Source organism: Calonectris borealis, chromosome Z (genome assembly GCF_964195595.1).
Source record: "Calonectris borealis chromosome Z, bCalBor7.hap1.2, whole genome shotgun sequence".
Taxonomy (NCBI): Eukaryota; Metazoa; Chordata; class Aves; order Procellariiformes; family Procellariidae; genus Calonectris; species Calonectris borealis.
Genome location: NC_134352.1, coordinates 49,123,262 through 49,144,348, shown reverse-complemented (window position 1 = coordinate 49,144,348; position 21,087 = coordinate 49,123,262). Strand labels below are relative to the sequence as shown.

At 38.8% G+C, this 21,087-nt stretch overlaps 1 protein-coding gene across 9 annotated transcripts in view; it reads left to right on the top strand.

Annotated features, from left to right (window-relative positions):
• Nucleotides 1–21,087, top strand: part of FOCAD (focadhesin) — a 129,205-nt gene that overhangs the window by 12,017 nt on the left and 96,101 nt on the right. For 6 of the 9 annotated variants that reach the window (XM_075137868.1, XM_075137874.1, XM_075137873.1 and 3 more), the window contains 7 exons: nt 17–171; nt 3,728–3,835; nt 13,229–13,330; nt 15,290–15,494; nt 17,723–17,929; nt 18,388–18,475; nt 19,169–19,371. In XM_075137868.1, coding sequence (XP_074993969.1) covers nt 17–171; nt 3,728–3,835; nt 13,229–13,330; nt 15,290–15,494; nt 17,723–17,929; nt 18,388–18,475; nt 19,169–19,371 — 1,068 coding nt within the window. Of the gene's footprint in view, nt 1–16; nt 172–3,727; nt 3,836–13,228; nt 13,331–13,581; nt 14,053–15,289; nt 15,495–17,722; nt 17,930–18,387; nt 18,476–19,168; nt 19,372–21,087 lie in introns of those variants that run through there. The other 3 variants (XM_075137869.1, XM_075137872.1, XM_075137875.1) reach the window with 2 other exon arrangements.

Here is a 21,087-nt window from a genome sequence, read left to right as displayed (position 1 = left end):
ATGCTTTTGACTTCAGACTCCTGCTCTGAACTTGCTTTGGGAGAAGTGCTGCAGTGAGAATGTTGCCGTGCGAACAGCCTGCTCTGAGGGGTTGGTGGCACTTGTTGCAGAGAAACATGCTGAGCTCGACTATGTTCTTCATGGAGCTCTCAACCTAATTCCTTCAGCAAGGTAGTGTTTGGTTGCCTGATTTTGTATCTTTTGTCAGCTGATTATCAGTCATTGCTTTTCCCTTGTAAATACAGGGGAAGAGGAGAGGTTCTGTAAATGGTAGTACCTTCAAATAAGCTGTGGCATTAAGGACTGGCATTGCCCTGCCGCTCTGCTGAAGGCTGTTGTTTTCATCTTGTCAGCGTGACAGTGTGCGTCTGACTTAAGAACTCATAGAGTATCCCATGCATGTAAGCTGAAATTGTTAGCAGTTCAGACCAATGCTCTGAACTTTGAACTGTGGATCTCAGAAATCAATAAACTGCCTAGTTTTGTTGCCTCTGTCATGGGGAAGGGAGGAAAAAATGGCAGCAACTTGCATAATGGGGGAGGGAAATAACTTCCTAATCAGTCTGTCCAAATAACTAGTTGCTCAAATAGAGTCACCATAAGACTGTGGGTGGGGATTTGTTTCCTTTTCTGCTGAGGAAGACATCACTTTGTGTAACTCTGCAGCTACTTCCTCTTAAAAAATTCTACAAATATAATGCCTACATCTCACAATGGTGTTTTGAGCTAGGCTGCCTGTGTAACATACTGACAGAATGCGGTTGTGGAGGGAAAAAGACACTGTGCATAAAACTTATAAATGGAAAGTCACATGGTGATTGGGAAGATGTTTCCATTCAAATCTACCAACCTTAAAAAGTTCCTTGGGTTATCTTTCTTAGCTGATTTTTGGCAGCTAACTGGATTTCTGCACTAAGCCTTCTCATTCTCTTCCTAGAGAATGCTAGAGTTGTTTTTAGCCAAGCTAGCTAATTGGTGCTACACCTGTGATATATTGTGCTGGTGGGCTCGGCATAGAGGTTGCTAGAACCATGCTGTTCAAGACATGTTTTTCACACCTTCTGGCCTTCACATAATCAGTTTTAGGCTGAGGTTTGTCATGGTCAGTCTGAGCCAAAGATGAGTTTAGGTTTGAGTAAACTAGTGAAATGCTTAAGAAATCAGATATTTTAAAAGACTCTTTCTGTCCTTGTGCCTTGCTTGTTTATAGCCAGGATCTTGCTGTGATGATGCCGATTTTATGCTGAGTTTACAATAGGTGGTTATGGATATCTAGGAAAGGTTTTGTAAATATATTTTTATAATACAAATAATTTCTGCAAACCACTGTCCTCCAAATAAGAAAATTTTACTAGTTCAGTTTAGGGTTAAGGGAAGAATCTGCATTGTTAACAAAGAAGTAAAAGGACCTGTGCTTAGACTATGAGAACCTGAGTCCTGTGGAGGGAAAGTTTCACTGGCTGTGGCTTGCAGACTAAAAAATGTGAAATTCCTGTTCAGCTAAGGGTTTGTTACAGTATTAGCAGTTTATAAGGAAATGAAATGTTACACAGTTTTGTACTTCAGAAAATAAAAAGCGTAAAATGGGATATTTAGGATTGAGTTAACCTTAAAAATGAAGTCAGAGTTATGTATTGAATGGGCTTGGATCTGCCTCATTTCTACACCATTCTTAGATGTTTTTGTGTGTGAAACCAACACCCATGACTGATTGCTATAGTGAATGCTGGCAAATTACCCAGGAAGGTTTTATGTATTTTTGGTGGCTCCCTGCCCGCCCTCCCCCCACCCCTCCACCCCCAGCTGCCACGATTCAAACCACATCCACTATGGATTGCAAAACAGGGTTTATATAGCCTACCCACAGGAAGTCTGTGGGTTTAAAGTGTCTGTAGCCTCAGGAGCTTGATTAAATTGCCAATTTCAGATTGGTTCATTTCAGTGCTGATACTTTTTTTTTTTGACTCTTTTAGAATTGTAGCCTGCTGTTCATCATCCTGTTCCCTGCCAAATTTTCATGCAGGTTTGCTCTGTGGCTTTGCATTGCTGTGTGTGCAGTGTCTCTAAAATAAAGTAAATATGAAATTAGCAGCCAGTGGCAGCCAGCAGAAAGGCACTTGCAACTGCTGAGCACCTTTCAGTGCTGAATGGAGTTAGGAGAATGGTTTTTTGGCAAAGACTACTCAGGTGTTCCTGCTTTTCTTCCTTCTGTTATGATGAATTTAGCAGGGGCTTAGTGCACCTGGTGGGTTTTATTTTGTCAGGTGTATCAAATCTGCATGCTAGGAAAGTCATTTTGCTTTGTCAGGGGTGAACATCCAGTGCTTATCTGAGTTGACTTGTTACGTGGTTCACACTATCTGCTCATTATACAAAGAGGAATCTATTCTTCCTTCTCTGGTGCATCATTGTACCATAACTGTCTCTTAGACCCAGTGTTCAGTTTCCTCTGATGCCCCAAGAGTTTAAACTTTATGGAGCATTATATTTATGTGAGTGTGTATGTATGCATATAAAATAGATTTCTTAGAATTTTTTTTTTTCCTACTAGGAAGGAAAGAAGTGAGAACAGTAAAAAAGAAACACAAAAAAAACCCCTAGCACCCAATTCTCTTTTTCCTCCCTTATCTTGCCCTGTGTGATAGAAGTAACTTTTTGTCAGGTGACGGTATCTTATAATTGTATATTGTGTTAGCTCTTCCTGTTGATTATGTGAATAAAGTGAGGAGTAATTGTGGTTTATTAATGTGAGTAGTAAACTATCAAATAGATTTTTAGGGGATGATGATGCAATTGTACAGCATGTTATAGATGGAAAAAAATCAAAAAATCAACCATGACTCTTTTTTCCCCTCTGCTTCTATATTTTCACCCTCTGAAAGTGTGTTTCATTATAGAATCCAGGCTATTTGTTTGAGAAGGGATTGGGTTGGATCTGGCATTGTCTGGTTGGAGAGGTGTGGAAAGCACTTAATTATGAAGAGGAGAGCAAAATTTTGAAAGTTGTCCTTGTAAGCTCAGCCAAGCAGTAATAAGCTCTAGACTTCTTGAACTCTTCTTACTTAAGCACGGTCACAGAGCTTTTTTCCCCCCTTGTGGTGGGCTTCATTAATTTCATTAGCATCTCTCCAGGAGAATATGCTAAATTCTATCAAAATGCCAGAAATACTGTTGTTTCTTGAATTTTCCTGAATGGTAAATTAAACAACATAGGAGGAGGGAGGTGAAGTATCTGTATGTATCTATTTTGTGTAGTCCTTGGCTGCTGAGATCAAAAGTCAGCCAAACTAGATGTCTCAAGTGTCTTTTCTGTCAATGTGATTTCTCTTGCTTTCTCTGCTAGGCAGTGGCATGGTTGAAATTTGTGTACCATGCTGGATGTTTACCTATATCCTTGCATTCAGAGAAGGGCTAATTTTCCGTTTTTAACTTGTTAAAAGCACCAGTTTCAGTTAAGCTGGGGACAGCATATGTACTTGTAAGATACAGTAGAAGCAAACCACCAAAAGTTTTAATTTTTGCATTAATTATTCTCTGCTGTTTTGCTCATTATGTGAAAAGGAAAACAAAGACCTGTGGGTGCACAACTTGCCCAAAATTGTGTAGGCAGATGTGAGGAGGTCCTTAAGGAGAACTCAAGGCTTTTTGAGTTCCTGGGTTCCTCCTCTTATGGAAGAATCAATTAATGTAACCACATACATGACAGTAATGTATTTCTTTTTGTCAGCAGGAATGTGCATGGTTTAGTAAAAACTATTTGGAAATTGCTACAAATTCAAGCTATTCAACTGGGAAAAGATGGAGATAAGGCTGTTTGGAATCTGTACGGAATCAGGTTAGTTTCACACTGATTTTATTTAGATACCATGATAACTTTTTTTCTGATTTCCAGAAAAGACATACATTAAGTGTTGTTACTGGCTTTCTGTCTATCTGTGTTTTTTCTGGTTTTGGGGGTGGGTTTTTTTGTGCTGTTTTTTTGTGTGTGGGTGGGTTTTTTGGGTTTTTTTGTGGTTTTTTTTCTTCACTGTGCAGGTAATCAAGCACTGGCACAGGTTGCCCACAGAGGTTGTCAAATCTCCATCCTTGGAGATATCAAAACCTGACTGCATGTGATCCTGGGGAGCCTTCACTACTGGCTCAGCTTGAGCACATGGGTTGGATTAGATGCTGTTAAAGTGGTTGCCATGTAAAAATAAATGATTTAAAGATGCATCCAGAGCTAGTCATAGAAAGTTGCTTGTCATGCAGTAGCAGCCTTCCTAAGGGACATCTTAATGACTTCATCCAGCTCTTGAGAAACCATGAGTCAGGGCTGACATTAACAGCCGCTATTGTATCTTTTCTGGAGAAGGTCCCAGCTTGGTAGATGTCATGAACATTTTTCAAGTTGCTTTTTATGCAGTTAAGAGGTATCATTTTAGCAGGCTGTAGCTATAATGCTTTAAGGATATGAAAGGCACTACTAGTTCCTCCCCTTTCCCCCTTTCTCCCCTCCCCCCACCAAAAGAAAAATTGCTAGTAACGTACAAGGAAGGTGAAATTCAATCATTCAGAATGGTTTAAAGTAATAGAGAACTGAAAATAAGCAGCAGACTTATACTTAGCCCATACGTTTTTTGTTTTTCCTTTTGCTTCCAGTTAGCTTTAGTGAAGGGAGATGTCAGGTTGTTTGACTTAGTTTTGAATATCTAGCAGGTCAAGGCCCTGTGATTTTAAGATCTGACTTTTGGTTTCTAGTGTACAGAAAGGCCTGTCTTTATTCAGTGACTTGTTACGTAACAATTTTTGTAGTTGTGTTTTATCAAGTGCCATTAAAACTTAATTTCTGAAAGAAATAAAAGAATGTATACAATAACTCACCAACAGTAGCCCTCTATTACAGTGTTCATATATTATGCTGTTAACTATGCAAAAGTATTCCATACAGAAATGATCTATGAAGAATCAAAAAGCACCGGTATGTTCTCAAGTAGTTTGCTATTGTCATCTCTCTCGGGACATTTTAAAACCAGTATTATAGGGTAACAAATAAATTTGGTTTAGACCAACATTAATTGTGGACCACAGAATTACTTTTATAATACTGTTTCTTGTGATGATGTAATATCATGAACCGTTCCTGAAAAGAAATGGGAGAAAATGATGCCTTGGATTTTGGGGGGTGTTGTATTGGGTTTGTCTGGGATGGAGACAGCTTTCCCCATAGCAGCCATCATAGTGCTGTGCTTTCTGTTTGCAGCTAGAACAGTGTTGATAACACACCAGTGTTTTGCCTACTGCTGAGCAGTGCTGTCTCTCCAGCCCATTCCCACCCCTTCAAGGGCCAGTAAGGTGGGGGTGGGCAAGACTTTGGGAGGGGACATGGCCAGGACAGCTGACCCAAACTGACCAAAGGGATATTTCATACCATATGACTTTGTGCTCAGCAATAAAAGATAAGAGAAAGGAGGCAGGGGCATTCATTATTAAGGCGTTTGTCTTCCGGAGCAACCACTACACATACTGAAGCCCTATTTCCCAGGAAGTGGCTGGACATTGCCTGCAGTTGGGAAGTAAAGAATAAATATATTTGTTTTCCTTTGCTTTCATGTACAGCCTTTGCTATTTTTTATTAAACTGCCTTTATCTCGACCCACAAGTTTTTAATCTCATTTTCTCCCTGTCCTGCTGAGAAGGGGGAGTGGGAGAGCAGCTTGCTGGGCACCTGGCAGCCAGGTCAACCCACGATGTAGGTTTTCTGATTTCATCTGGGGAAGCTTCTGTAGTTTTAATGCTGGGATTCTCCACTTTCTGTAAGCAAATTACCCTTGGAAAATAGAGAAAGGATTACTCTGTTCCTACAGAAAGTGGGAAATATTCCTTTTACCCTAGTAAGCTGGTAGAAAACTGCCTCGTGTATCATTGAATTTTGGAATTCCTAATTGTTTCCTTAAGCTGTGTAAGTACTACCGTTTGGTTTTTTTGGTGTTGTGTTTTTTTTTTTTTTAATAACTAGTATTCCAATGGTGGATAAATACCAAAACAAATATGCTGGGTTTTTTTAAGGATGTGTGAAAAAGGTTATGTGATTTTTAAATTCACATATGGGATGATCTGCACTTTTTGTTATGAAGTTAGGACCAGCTGTAGGAGAAACAGAACTAGTCTGCAAGTTGATCTCACTGTGGAGTAGAACTGAGTATTCCCAGTGGATTTATTATCTCTCGTCTGGCATAAAGTTGTCTGTTTCCTATGCATATTAATAAAACTGTCCAGTAACCTAAGCTCAAGCTGAACTGAGTGGGAGGGCAGGGAAGAGGGGTTTTTAAGGAGCGCTTTGTCAGCATTCTCAGTGCAGAGACCAGGTTATGACATGCATGTACAGAACTTTGGCTATAAATTTTTGCTAAAAGCTATTAACTTTTTTTATGAACTAGTATTATACATTATTCTTAATGATTCACCATGCATGATTTTTATTGTCTTAAAATTCTGGAGAGCTGCCAACTTTCTGAAATCAAAATTCAGAGCAGGTAGAAAAATGCTTTAAAAATGCATATTTTATGGAGCAAAGTGCTATTCCATCTTTCTGAAAGGGCCAGGGTCACAGCTGCATACGTAGAAAAATATGTTGACTGCAGACGTTGTTTCCTCACACAGAAAAAGCAATCTGTCACTGAATTTGTGCTCCAAATCAGACTGGAGCTCTCTTGTGTTCAGTGATGTAACAAAAAGGTTGAGATTACCTAAAAGTTAAAAATAATTTTTGTTTTATTGTTGCCCCTCATGTAAGATTTATCTTTGTTTCCCTAGACACTTAATGTATTTACAGGTGGATAGCTGCTGTGTCTGGTTGTGCATTTTGCTTTATCCTGAATCCACCAGCGATAATTTAGGGTAGTAGCACTGTCATTTAAGGATGTACATTTTACAGTGCTGTGCTAGCAATTCTTAAGTTACTGTTGACGATAAATTACATCTACACACCTCATTTTGCCTACTGCTAATAGCATTATCACATGGAACTTTTTTGCGCTGCGCATTTTGGTGTTTCATTATTAATCAATGTTCCCTATGGAGCTTAGCTGATTTCTTTCATCATCCAGTTCAGTGCAGTTATATTAGTTTCAGAACACACAAAATCTGTCATAAAATGCTTGCCTTTTTTCTGTATAGTAAACCATTTTAATTTTAGGCTTGATGGGTTACGTGCTGACTTTATGAAGGTTCCACTGACTTCAGTGTCATAGCAGCACTTAGATGACTGGAGACATATTCTTCTCATTAGGGGAGGTGATTAATTCTTAAAATATGACAAAGCTGTTGAAATAAGCAGCTGCTATAACTCTGTATGTCTATACAGGGCTATGCACTTTCAAGGTCCCAGTGTGGTATGTGAACAGTATTTCTAGCTTGCTGCCTGATAAATGATCCTGTCTATGATCTTGTTGGATTCAAGTGCTAGACAGGCAACAAGTTTTTTGCCTCTTGCATGCTCTCATTTTGGAAAGTTGCAATGAGGCAATTACGTTAGCTTTTCTAGTCTTCGTACACAGATTGTAAAAGACTCTGTAATTTAAGTAAAACGTTTACAGAATCAAGGAAGGTAGACCTATGAAGGCCATGTATTTAAGTTAACAAATTTTAGAGAAATTGACGTGGGAAGTGCCAGGCTTCTAGCCAGACCTGTAATATATGCATATTTTATGATCTTAGTTAGTATCTGTTTTCTGAACATGCTTCAAGTAGTCGATCACATCAGCCAGCTTTCTGAAAATCCCTGTGTCTTCAAATTATTTATTTGCCTGAACAGAAACACACCTTTTTGGAAGAAAAATTGTTTGAGGAGCAGAGAGAGAACCCAGCATAAAATGACAAACAAACCAAACCCCTCCCCCCCAACTGTTCCAGTGACTGATTCTTCCTCAGTGAAAATACATTCTCTTTTTTTTTAGTCTGAATTTGCCAGTTTCAGTTACCACCTCTGATTCTTGTATACTAGGTTGAAATTTCTTGCTGTACGACTTTTCTGTTCTCAGTGAAGGTACTTAGGCTGCAATGACGACATCCCTTAATCTAATCCTTGTTACCTTTTGCTTACACCAAGAGATGTGTTTTTGCAGGCCTTCATCAGATAGCCATGAGAATAATTAAACTTCTCCAGATTTTTAATAACTGACTTGAAAGATGGGCACCAGAATAGGAGCATAGCCTGTAGATTGAGGGCATTCAAGTGCCTTCACATCCTTCCTAAATCATGGGGCCCAGAGTTGCACACAGTACTCGAAGTGAGGCCGCACCAACGCTGAATACAGCGGGATAATCACCTCTCTTGACCGGCTGCCTCTACTGTGTTTGATGCACCCCAGGATGCAGTTGTGCCAGGGCACACTGCTGACTCATGTTGAGCTTAATGTCAATGAGCACCCCCAGATTCCTTTCTGCAGGGCCACTCCTGCCACTCTTCTCCCAATTTATACTTGTGCCTGGCATTACTCCATCCTAGGTACAGGATCCGACATTTCAACATGTTAAATTTCATCCCACTAATCATAGCCCAATGCTCCAATCTATCTGGATCCCTCTGCAAGTCCTCTTGTCCCTCGAGAGAGTCAGTTTGGTATCATCAGCAATCTTACTAATGGTGTATTCAACTCCTACATCCAGATTGTTGATAAATATATTGAACCCTATTCTGGCCCTAGAATTGGGCCCTGAGGTGGGTTGCCAGCCAGATGTAGCCCCATTCACTATAGCCCTTTGAGTTCTGCCCTTCAGCCAGTTCTTCACCCAGTGCACCGTGAACCCGCTCATCTCACAGCTGGACAACTTGTCCAGAAGGATGCTGTGAGGGACAGTGTCAAGAGCCTTACTAAAATCCAGAAAAGCTGCATCTACTGCGTTCCCTTCATGCACTATAGGTGGGTGACCTTATCATAGAAGGATTATCAAATTAGTTAGGCAGGGCTTTCCCTCTGTGAACCCATGTTGACTGTGCCTGATGATTACATTATTCTTTAAATGCCTTTCAATTGTACCCAGTATAATCTTCTCCGTAATTTTCCCAGGAACCGTGGTTAGACTAACAGGTCTGTAGTTAGACCCAGATCTTCCTGGGTCTTCCCTCTAGCCCTTTTTGTAGATTGGAGTAACATTGGCTAGCTTCCAGACAGCAGGGACCTCCCAAGACCTTTAGTAGATTAAGAAGAAGAAAGATTACCAAGAATGCGGAGCCTTGGTTCTGGTGGAAGAACAATGGGCGATGAGCATAAGTTTAAAGCCAGGAGTTTCTGAGTGAATAAAAGGAAAAATGTTTCACTATGAGCACTGGAACACGTTGCGCAGAGAACTGAGGTAAATTTTCTCTACGCTGAATACAACACTGAAATAAGATGGCACCTGCAGCTCTTGGAATTATCCCAGTCATAGGCTGCAAAAGACTTCAGCACCGAGACTGAGATCTACTGCAACCGGCTGCTTCCCCCCTGCCCGCCCTCCCCACCACTTTTTTTTCCCCTATACCCATTAGGCAATGGTACTTATGCAGCTTTGCAGAGTGATTTTTGGCAATTCCAAATAGAATCTCATCTAATGTTCTATTTGTTAGAACATGGATCAGTAGGTGTGCAAAACTATATGCTTTCATGCTGCTGAGTGGTTTGGACGCAATTTGTTATGTTTTTGCTTCATGTGATTTTTCTAAATGCTAAGACAGCTTAAAAGCTGTTCAGTTAATCCAAACAGAAAGTTAAATATCTGCTCCTGAAGAGCTTGTCCAGCTACTTTATTTTTAATTCGTCTTCCTGAGTGTGTATATAATCTCATTATCTTAGCACAAGATCACCTCCAAATTTAACTTGCTTTTTTTTAACATAGTAAGCTGAAAGTTACTAATTATTCTTTTATAAAGATTTAAATACAATATGTTAAATTTCCTCTCTTCTAATCATCATTAAAGAGGTGCCAGACATAAGATGTGAGGTTCTATTGCTAAATTTCCTATTGTCTTAAGGTACAATAGCCTTGTAATTGCTCTCTGTTCCATTTGCCCATATGGGTGATGATTTTCCTTGATTTTATTGCTCAGACACTATTTGTGGTTTTTCAGCTTTATTATTGATTTTGTAATTATTTCCACCATTTAGGTTACCTTACTAAGAATGTTTACTTCTTCATATTTATATATTATGACAATAAATTAGCGTTATTTGCCATATTCGTGGCAAATGTTCATGGCAAATAGATTTTGAAGATAGATTTGTGGTCATGCTTCCAAGTCTTGGTAGTGTACGGGCTCTAACGTGTCTGCATATGGAGATGACTTAGCAACAGTTTTCTCTGACTTTATTGCATTCCTGTGGATTTCTGCTGTTTTCTTAAAGGCACGGTTGTCTTCATGTCTGAATAGAAAATTATCTGAATCTGGTTTAACCTTCTTGCTGATGAGTTATATTCTAAATATTCTCTTGATTTAGACAAGCTGCCTCTGGGCTGATGTCCTGAGCACTGCAGTTAAGTCTCTCAATAAATAAAAGCTTTTTCTTGATGCCTAAAAGGATATTAACAACACTTTTTGCTTTGTGAATATCCTTCCACGGTAAGAAGTGCTTTGTTAGTCAGAGCAAATTTCCTACATACTCGCACCTTAAGATGCAATGTAGTTTGAAGCTTTTGAAGAGAAGCAGTTGACCAAAACTTATTTTCTCTTCAGGTATCTCAGAGTTCTTATTAAGATTGTTTTGTAGCATGTAAGGACACTGCAGTTATTTGCTGTTACCTGAACTACACAACTACAGAGTTCAGTGGGTCATATTGTCATATTTGACTGTTGTCTTCTATTGAAGTAGGTATTTGCAGTTTCCTTGGTTGTTAGATCTATTCTGACCACATTGCGAAGAAAACAAGAGGCATTAGGCATGTATGATAGTCTGTAACCAGCTTTCATAACTTGATGGGCCTTTCATTCAGCTAATGGCGATTATTACTTTTTGATTATCCTCAAAACTAGTCAGTAGCCCAAAATTCAAACAATGTTAACATTGAGAATGTAAAAATAACATAATAAGGAGCACTCTTTTGGTTTAAGGATATGTCTGCTAGATGATGCTTTTTCAGAAATAGTATCTTACTAGGCATAGCATAACTCTAAACATTCCTGTTTATAGCAGGTAAGTATTACATCTTTAGCTCACTTAAGGGAAGCCTTAATACACCATCACATTATGCAATTCAAATTTGCAATGTGATGGAAAAAATTAGGTACATTTTTAATTCTTCTATGGGATTTTTGCAGATCTCATTCACTTCACATGGAGCTGGGTTTGCTTGGTGCTGCTCAAGATGAAGTTTGTGTTGTAGCACAATGCTATTGAACACGAGTATGTCTCAATGAATGTTGTCTTCTGTAATAAAAAGACTACTTCAGATCTTGGGCTTTCTGCCCTTCACAGGCTCTTAAAACAACAATAATAAACAAACCAAATACTATTATAAATCCTTTCTAAAAGGCTTATTTGACTATATCACTCACTGTAGTAAAATTAACAGTATGTCAAGAAAACTAGCAGTTTCTTCACTGCAGTGTTCCATATCTGCTATCCTTTAAGCGAGACAGCTCACATGCATGAAAGTCAGTTGGCCTGTAAACACTTGCAAGGAGCCTTAATGTTATGTTAGAGTTGTGTGTGTGATGGGGGTGTGTGCGCTTCCTCATCTCTTCTTTTTTTTTTTTTTTTTAATTCTTTCTCACTATTTTATTTAAAAGGTGCAGTAAGTGTCTGAAACTGATGCAGGCTCTCTTGAGATGTACCACTTCAATTGGTGGGTCTGAAATCATCTAGTGCTTTATAGGTAAAACTGACCGACAGTCTCTCTGGTGTGTAGCACAGGTTTGGACGTGAACAAGAAAGATGGTTAATCAAATTGAAGGTAGTGGTCTGCAGCATCTGCAGTTCCTAGATTTATGCTACCACTCTTTGTGGCCGCCAGCCTTGTATGGTGTGCGTGCATTTGTTGCCTTTCCACTTATTCATATAGCCCTGCTCTCTCATGTGTCTAGCAGATCTGTGGGAATCAGTAAGACTCTTCTCTTCCAACTTTTCTCTCTTGCTATTAGGAAAGTTGTTTCTGCTCTGAGAGCAGGGAAGTATCTGATTGTCTGTTAAGCCCAGAGAAGAATCTACACTACTCTGTTTGTAGTTGGCTGAAGCAGGAAAGGAAACTGGGGGAAATAAGGACACTTGGCAGGCAGGTGGGAGTAAGGGGGCCAGTCACAGCAAGGACAGTGGGTAAACTCCAGAAGGAGGTGATGCAGGTAGTGATGAACCTGCCTTTGCATCACTAGTTCTTTCCAATTCCCCACCTCTCCAGGAAATTCAATGTTCAGACTCTCAGATTCTGTTTTCCTTTCTTACGCTAACTTACTCTAGTGAAATGACTTTTGTTTTGTTTCTGACAGAACAAATTACATACTTCAGGCTTCCCTCCTGCCCAGCTTTTCCTCCACCTGCTACTGTACAGGCGTAGTCACTGACGTGAGTGTGGCACTTCTAGGTGGTGTAGATAGCCTTCAGTCATTGACTTTGGAGGTGGCGAAGGTGTTGATGGTAGATTAATCTGAGAGGAACGGGTGACTACTAGGCCTCAGTGACCTTTTCAAATGCAACCATTGTCAGAGGGCTGGCAGTAGAGTGGAGGTCTCTAGGCTAGTGGCATGGCCAGCCTTTCTCCTTTCCTCCTTCTTTCACCGCCTAAAAAAAAAAAGGAAAAAATAAATATGTTGGGAGCAGATTTAAAATAGTACATGGGATGATGGTCACCTCGATTGGTTTCAGGTGCTGAAGATTTGTACCTATGCTTGAAAGACTGGACTGATGTGTGACATGTGGTTCAAATCTTTCTGTGGGTATTACTTGGAGCCCACTGCTAGACCCTAATGCTGCTACCAATGACTCGAATCAGGCCACACACTTGAACAGTGATCCTTAGACATTTATTGAAAATAAAAAAAAGAAAAAATCAGACCAAGTTTTTTCAAATAGAGATTTTGTTTCAATCTTGTTTCCTGAAGTTCCTATAAAATATGCTCTTTTGAAAGTGTAGCAGTCTTGGCAAAGCTGGTAAAGGGAGTTGGTAATATCAGGGGGTTAAACTGTCTATTTCTACAGCTGCTTTTATTTTGAAGATCATTATTTTGCACACTCGCTTTCTGCGTTATAGATCCACATGTGATTTCTTTGTGTTTCAGGAACACTCCTCATCCATTAATCAGTGTCCTTGAAAACAGACCTGATTGCTGGCCAGTTCTACTGCAGCAGATAACAGTATTTTTCCATCAGTGTCCAGAGAGGTAAATTAATGAATAATTAAAATGTAGATAACTGAATTGTATCAGTGTAACTTTTTTCTTGATGGTAGCTGCAATGAGCAGTAAGAATTCTGTCTTTTGAAAAAGACAATTATAAAATGTAATGACTCCATTTAAAGGTTAAAAATAGAATATTAATAAAATACTAGAACAATCCATCAAAAATCAATTGTTATAGTTTTTTTCCTCACTCTTTTATGTTGATATAATTTTTATGGATGAGGAAAAATTAGTCCAAAATTGATAACAGCTTTGGAAATTTTTTTAAAAATAAGCAATTTTGATTATTTGCTTTGTCAAGATTTTGACTGCTTAGTCAAAAAAGGTGAATAGTATGCAGGTGTAACTCACCTATACAAAATAGTGGGATGATAAAGGGAAAGCGCAGGTGATTATATCTCACGGTAAAGGATGAGGTCTTTAAAAATGATGTATGCTTCTTGATTAAAAAAAAAATAGAAAAAATCAGTGGCACAGCCTTATTATAAAATATCTTCAACAATAAACAAATATCTAAGCTACCAACATTTCTTCATGCTTACCTGCAAGGAACTTGTCCCATAAAGCTTCAGTGTAAGATACCAAATGCTGTAGCAGCCTTAAAGCCAAATGTTTTCTGTGATTTTACACCTATATGTATGCTTTTCAGAAAAAAAGTATCTCTTTTCTTCTGTTTCCTGGAAGACTCGTACACATCCAACAGGGTAATAGTACAGTGAAATTGTCTTCTGTATTCTGTTGCTCTGAGTAAACAAATAAGTTTATTAATCTCTTAAATTTCTAGTGGGCCTAGATGACATGATCAACAGTAAGACTTTCAAGCAAAAGTGTGTTTTGTTCAACTTAATTGATCAGAGTATTTTTAAAATATTGTTTGCAGACTTGTTCTACCACTCAGCCGCTAAATCTGGGACTTGTGAAAAGTCCTGTCAGAATGATGGAATGAACTGCGGATTTTTTGCTGGTGGCTTGTTTTGAATTAAAACAGGAGTTGTTTTTCCTGAAAAGGAAAATATCTTAAACTTCCTTTGCTGCTTTTTGTGCAAAGGTTTTTGTGGAATAAAGTTCTAGACTGAGCATGTAGAATCATCAAATCATTTAGGTTGGAAAAGACCCTTAAGAACATCGAGTCCAACCGTTAACCGTACACTACCAAGTCCACCACTAACCGCGCCCCTAAGCACAAAGTCAACAAGTGCCACATATGTTGATGTAGATCTATTACTGAGTTCTTTGTAGAGCTCTGCATCAGGGCTGGGTTTTGTTTAAAACTTACTTTTAATTTGGATTCCCTGTATATTTGTTAATGTATTGATCATTAGCTTTATTTGATTGTTTTAATAATGTCAAAACCAGCTGGTATTCCTAACATGGTCAAGCCAAAAGAATTGTTCTGTGATTTTTTTACTGGGAAGCCATCTTGGTTAAAGCAGTTCCTGTTTCATGTAATTAAGACCATTGGGCAAAAACTGGCACGGAATGGATGGCTCTTTTTAGTTGAAATTAGGTTTTATGTGTTTTAAAAAGATACTTCTGAATACCTCTGAGCATTTCTGCCCACATGCTACTTCAGAATGGCACACTAGTTTCTCATGACATTTAGCAAAGAAAGTCACTTTCTTGAATTATGAGAAAAACAAAAGAATAAAATTAAAAGTGTCATAATCTGCAAGTACATATTGAGTAGTATTCATGCTTAAATACTGAGTCTTTTCACAATTGCACTTCATTGTATGGTTGCTATGTAAGGTCTCATGACAGTACTTTGTGCTAATAAGTCAAAGGTTTTTGGTGAGATTTAGTAATGCCTTTTGTAACACCTTTCTGTTAATTGCATTGTGTAAATTATTGCAGGGAATGTCACATTGCTTGGGTTTTTCTTGTCGTTTGTTAAGGTTTCAGTAGAAAGCAGTCTTGGCAAACTTATTTCTTGAACTGCAGGGCACAGAGTTCATGTGTTGGCATAATGGCTCCATTTCTGAGATACCTGTATTGCGAACCATCTCAGTTACGGGAATATGCTGAACTGCGAATGGGTTTACTTAAGATCTTACTTCAGCTTCATGGTCCAAAGCACAAAGAAGCACCCTCTGTGCTGGAATGCCAGATTCTTCAACTGCTGTGTGATATGATTCCACACCTTCAGGTACAGTTGTTGCCTGATCCCACCTTTTACAAATAAATGCTATCAAAGCAATCATAGTATTACTATTATTGCCTTTCGAGTGTGCAAATATAGCATTCTCTTCCACTTCCTATAGACCTGATTTGTTGGTAGTACAGAAATCTAACAAACTGGGTCTTTCTTGTAGAAGGTAAAACTTTGTAATTGTTCAAATCTGATATATCTGGTAAGGTGTAAATTGAAACACATGTTTACTGTAACTATTTGCACTGGTTGCCTCAGTAAAGATACAGTAAACTTGTAGAGATCCCATAATGTTGTTAGGTGGTAAGATATTTGTCAAAACCATGCAATTTTTAACTTAACATGGATAATATTAAAATGAAACAAACTATATGAGAAGCATGATTTAAGCACTCCTAAATATTCCTTCCTTGCTCTTTGTAACAGAGGGATTAGTGCACCTGAAGACAAAACTTAATCCATCTGGAATACGCTGAAGTTTTCGAATGATTTTTAAATTGCTCAGTGATACTTGCTAGGAGCTAGGGATTTAATCTTTCTGTCCCCTAGGGGTAAGGGTGTCGGGTACTGGTTAAGGTTAACAGCTCTGCTTTGCCTCATGCTTTACTATGACATTGGTTAATCTTATTTGTACCTATGTACCTTTTCCTTCCTCTTTAATATTAGAGCAACATCTTCAGTTTCAAATATATTCAGTCAAACATGAGGTGCTGTGGTATTATTGCCATAGAGAAGGGGTTTGATAATATTGATAATGTAAAGCTAAATAGGCTTGATATGAGGATATTTGGTAGCGTCTTCCTCCTGAGGAATTTTACTAGTAAAGTCTACTTTCTACTGGTACCTACTTTTCATAGTCTTTTGGACGAATAATAACTTGTGTTATACACATTTATCTTGGTTCAGGTCTACTCTTTGTGATGACAGGTACATGCTGACTTTTTCTAGTCACGGGGACATTTCTGATTTTGTCTTGATTCTACCTGACCTTCAGTATAACATTGTGTCCTGAATGTATGATCAAGCATTTGTCTCGGTAACATTTAGCCATAACAATGGCACTGAAGAAGACTTATAAAATTAGTTATGAATCTTTCTTTCCTCCATGCTTGTTGGCACTTTTTTTTTTTACTAGAAATGTGTAGCATTTTTTTAAACAGATTAATACTTGAATGTGTTTGTCTTGCCTGAGATACAACTTTCACAATGGAAAGGGAAGTACTTCCTTCAAGAAGCCTGTTTGATGGACTGTTTTATAACCTGTCATTCCTTCTCCTGCTTTCTCAGAAGCTCAGGTTCTTCTTATCCTTCCTTTAAGCTTAGCCTTAATTGATCCTCTGTGTAGTATAAATGCTGAAATACCTCCTAGTCATTTTGTCTGACAATATCAACCAAGCGGTCAAAAGTACAGCTTGTCATCTGCCGACTTTTCTGCTGAAAAATCCAGTGGATATGAGGCTTCTGATTAGAGCAGATTATTCATAGAATTTGTTCCAAGGGACTAAAGATTGAGATGTTACCCTTAATGGTGGCTCCAGAGTTTGGATTGGAACAGCTGCGTTTGTCTGGAACTAGAATTTTCAAGAGCAGAAATGCTGTCATCTAACACATTAGGATTTTGAGACAACCTGCTTCTTGAAACCTCTTCACTTGGCTTCCAAGTATGGAAATACTGCTTTTGGGTATCACACTTCAGCTTTTCATTTTTGTAGTAGGTAGATTATCTGGTGCTCTAGAAGCAGGTAACCCTGCTGCCTTTCTCTTTTGAGACGTGTTAAAATCTTGGTTACATTACAGAGGAAATATCCCAGAGCAGAATGTTTCCATTACAAGAATATTTACCTGCTATATGAAATCCTTACACAATTTGTTTTATATTGCTGAGAGAACCCGGCGAGCCGAATTAATGTGCTATTGCTTTTGAGGAAAAAGGGATTTTTCTTATCAGCTACCAAGAAATCTTTTTATATTTTCACATGTTTCTAATTTTATTTCAAAACCTTAAATAGCAGTTCATGTATTGTTTTTTCAGGGAAGATGGATAAGAGATTCCTGGGTTTAGTTTATGAATGTATTTCTTCAAAGTCTTAGTAATATTTGCAATGGAAACATTGCAGAGCTAATAGAACTAATTCTAAACTTGGGGAATTCTGTGTGGATAGGGAAGGGGAACTAAACCAGAATGTGTTTTGGTTTTGTTTTGTTTTTTAACTACTTCTCTACAGCTTAAAGACTTACTGCAAGTTACAGAAGCCTTGTTTTTTCTGCAAGAGCTATTCCTCAGCCTACTGCGCTATCCTGTGTTTTGGAAAGTTCAATTATCCCAGTTTTGTCTGCAACTGTTATGCTTCTGTGAAGTGTGTTTAAATGTAACAGGAGAATGCTCATCTTTGATCTGCTTAATAGAGGACAACTGTGAGCTCTTAAGAGAGGTAAGAGTTCATGGGGGAAAAAAAATAAAATAGTTGTATTAAATTTAAAGTATGTCATGTTTAAGACGGTATTTAGAGACATTGATACATGGCATTCATCTGCAAGTGACCAATGTTGTTTCAGAAGCTTGAAATTTTTTTTTTTCTTGGTTGAAGACTTTCAGAAGGCAAAAACTTAACTGGTTCTGTATTATCAGTTAACCTTTTAGTATAGGAGTTGATTTACATTGGGCTAAAATGTTTTGGACAAAGTAAAAAATTAAAATGTTGTAGTTATTCAGTTAAAATGCTATTTTTACAGTGTTCATATTCTTCATTGTATGTGCTGTGTTGCTGCATGTGGACTCACCATGATTCATGAAGAAACTCTTTACAGAGTTTTGGTTGTTGTCTATTTGTACTGTTTAATGCCACTGAAAAACAAAGAAGACTTGAACCTCTTTCTTTTTCCCTTGTAGGTATTTCCAGTGGAACAGTGTATAATTGGACTAGCGCTTCTACTGCTGCAAACACCAGAAAGTCAGCAAAAGTCTGTCTTGAGCCTAGGTAAAGTTCTTCTTGTGAAAGAGGAATCCACATTCTTAAGACTGTGTCTTTGTTTCTTCGTGTTTATGAAAATAAGCACTGCATTCCCCTGAAGTTGGGTTGGGCAGTGAAATGTTTTTTTCATGAGCAGGATTTTTCCTGAATTTAAAAAGTAACATTTGATCTAATGGCAATAAAGATAAATTTTCCTGCTATGCTGACTTTTTCCATGGATGTTACTGTATTCTAAGCTCCCTGCTGTCTTGGAGCTTATCTGTTTCATTTTTGAGTCAACAACAGGATATTCTCAGCTGAGATTCATGCATCCTGAATGGTTTCTTTTGACATATGTTAAGAGAGCAGGCATGACAGTCATGGCAATGTTTGGCTGAGCTTTCAACTTAGCAGTTTTGATTAGTGGAGTTTTTCCAGTAAAAGCAAAGGACTGTGCTACATTCCATTATTGTATTTCTTGCTGCCATCAGGTACTTTGCTATAAACAATAGAAATGTATGGGTCTCTAAATAGAATTGGAGTTTTACCAAAAGGTCTTTTGCACTTCAACTCTAGTATGCACATGCTTTAATTCTGGGGGCTGTTACTTTGCTTGACCAGAGTGTTTCCTAGAAATGTTTGTCACGCCTAAAAGTACAAATCATGTTAGTTCTTTTTTCCCTACGTGATCTTTGTTTTTTCCCACCTTGTCTTAAATAGCCTACAAGCTCCTTTCCTGTTCAGAAACCCAGAACATCTCAACCACAGCCCTTACTTTGGTGATGCCTGTGCTACAGATCTTATCTTCTACAACAGTTGGGGACTGCCTGTCAGAGGATGATTCTGGAACTACCAGGCAGCAGCTGGCTATAAATCTTTTGGGAATATTACAGGAGGAAGGTGTGAAGGATAAAAAGGAATTGGTAAAGATTTTTTCCTTCTTTTGGGGCAGGTAGGGGGTGCGTTTAACAATTTTGCTGCATTAGCCTAGCTGCTTGGGAAAGGCTCTACATGTGCAAGCTTCTTTGTGTAACACATGGAAACACTCAAAAATATGTATAGTCCATAAAACTAGACTACTGGTGAAGTGGAAGTATGTTTGTATGCTAGATATTGTTTTATTTAGGAGATGGGATCTTTTTTTTACTTTTAGAGACCATATAGATTAAAGAATTCATCTGCATTATTAATCAAGTAACAGTACTTAGTAGAAAACAAGGTTATGTATACTTAGTTTGTCTCTTTCAGACTTGCTTATTCTACTCATCTATATCCTTTTTCTTACCATCCTATTTGACTGTTACGTACCATTTTTTCTCCTTTGGCTGAAGAGAGTTACGGAGCACATAAGTCTTATCAAATTTCAGCTCATTATTGTCCTGGTTCCAGCTGGGACAGGGTTAACTTTCTTCCCAGTAGCCTGGGGGGTGTGCTGTGTTTTGGGTTCGGTGTGAAAGGAGCGTTGATGGCCCATTGACGCTTTGGCTGTTGCTGGGTGGTGCTTGCACCGGGAGGGGGGAGCACAGCCGGGGTGGTGGACCCAGCTGGCCAATGGGGTATTCTATACCATGTGACATCATGCTCAGTATAAAAACCAGGTGGGGGGGGGGGCTCGCCCCCCGTTCGTGACACGCGGTCGGCGGTCGGTGAGCGGTTGTGTTGTGCATTGCCTGCTTTGTGTATTCTGTTATTGTTGTTGTTCTCATTGTTATTATTACTGTTCTACTTCGTTTTATTTCAATTATTAAACTGTTTTTATCTCAACCCGGGAGCTTTCCTACTTGTGCCCTCCCAATTCTCTCCCCCATCCCACCGGGGGGGGGTGATCGAGCGGCTGCGTGGCGTTTATTTTTGCTGGCTGGGGTTAAACCACGACAATTATCCTGTTTTTTTTTTAATCTGTGCTGTTGTTTTATTGTTTTTATTTATTTACTTATGTCCCACTTAGCTACCCTCCATACATTTGTCCCATTTGTTCTGAGAACAGCAAGTCTCTTTGATCAAGATGTGCTTAGCACTGTGGAAGCTCAGCTCCCTTTCTGCTTTACACCTCTGTTACGTGGTGTAGGGAGGGTGGTGATGTGATGAGTCGGAGACAGAAAAAGATGCCAATTCTGAGTAGGAAAAAGAAAGCAAGTGTTATGTCCACAGTGAGCAAGCTTTGAATAAGAGTATGGAAGTTATGGTATATTTTCATAGAATCACAGAACAGCCCAGGTTGGAAGGGACCTCGAAAGATCATCAGGTCCAGCCTTTCGTGGGAAAGGGAGCACAGATAAGATGATATAGCACCCCATCCCATCGCATCTTGAAAACCTCCAGCGATGGGGACTCTCCATGTCCCTGGAGAGGTTGTTCCAGTAAATGATTGTTTTCACTGTAAAAAAAATTTTTTCTTATATCAAGATAAAATCTCTCCCAGTGCAACTTGTACCCGTTGCCCCTTGTCATGTCCATGTGGCTCCTTGTGAAGAGAGACATTCTGTCCTCTTATTAACTGTTCTTCAAGTACTGGAAACCTGTGGTGGAATCCCCTTGAGCCTTCTCTGCTCCAGGGTGAAAATACCTAACTTAAAGGGGAGGTTGTCCAGCCCTTTGATTATCTTCATGGCCCTCCTTTGGAACGTCTCCAGTCTGTC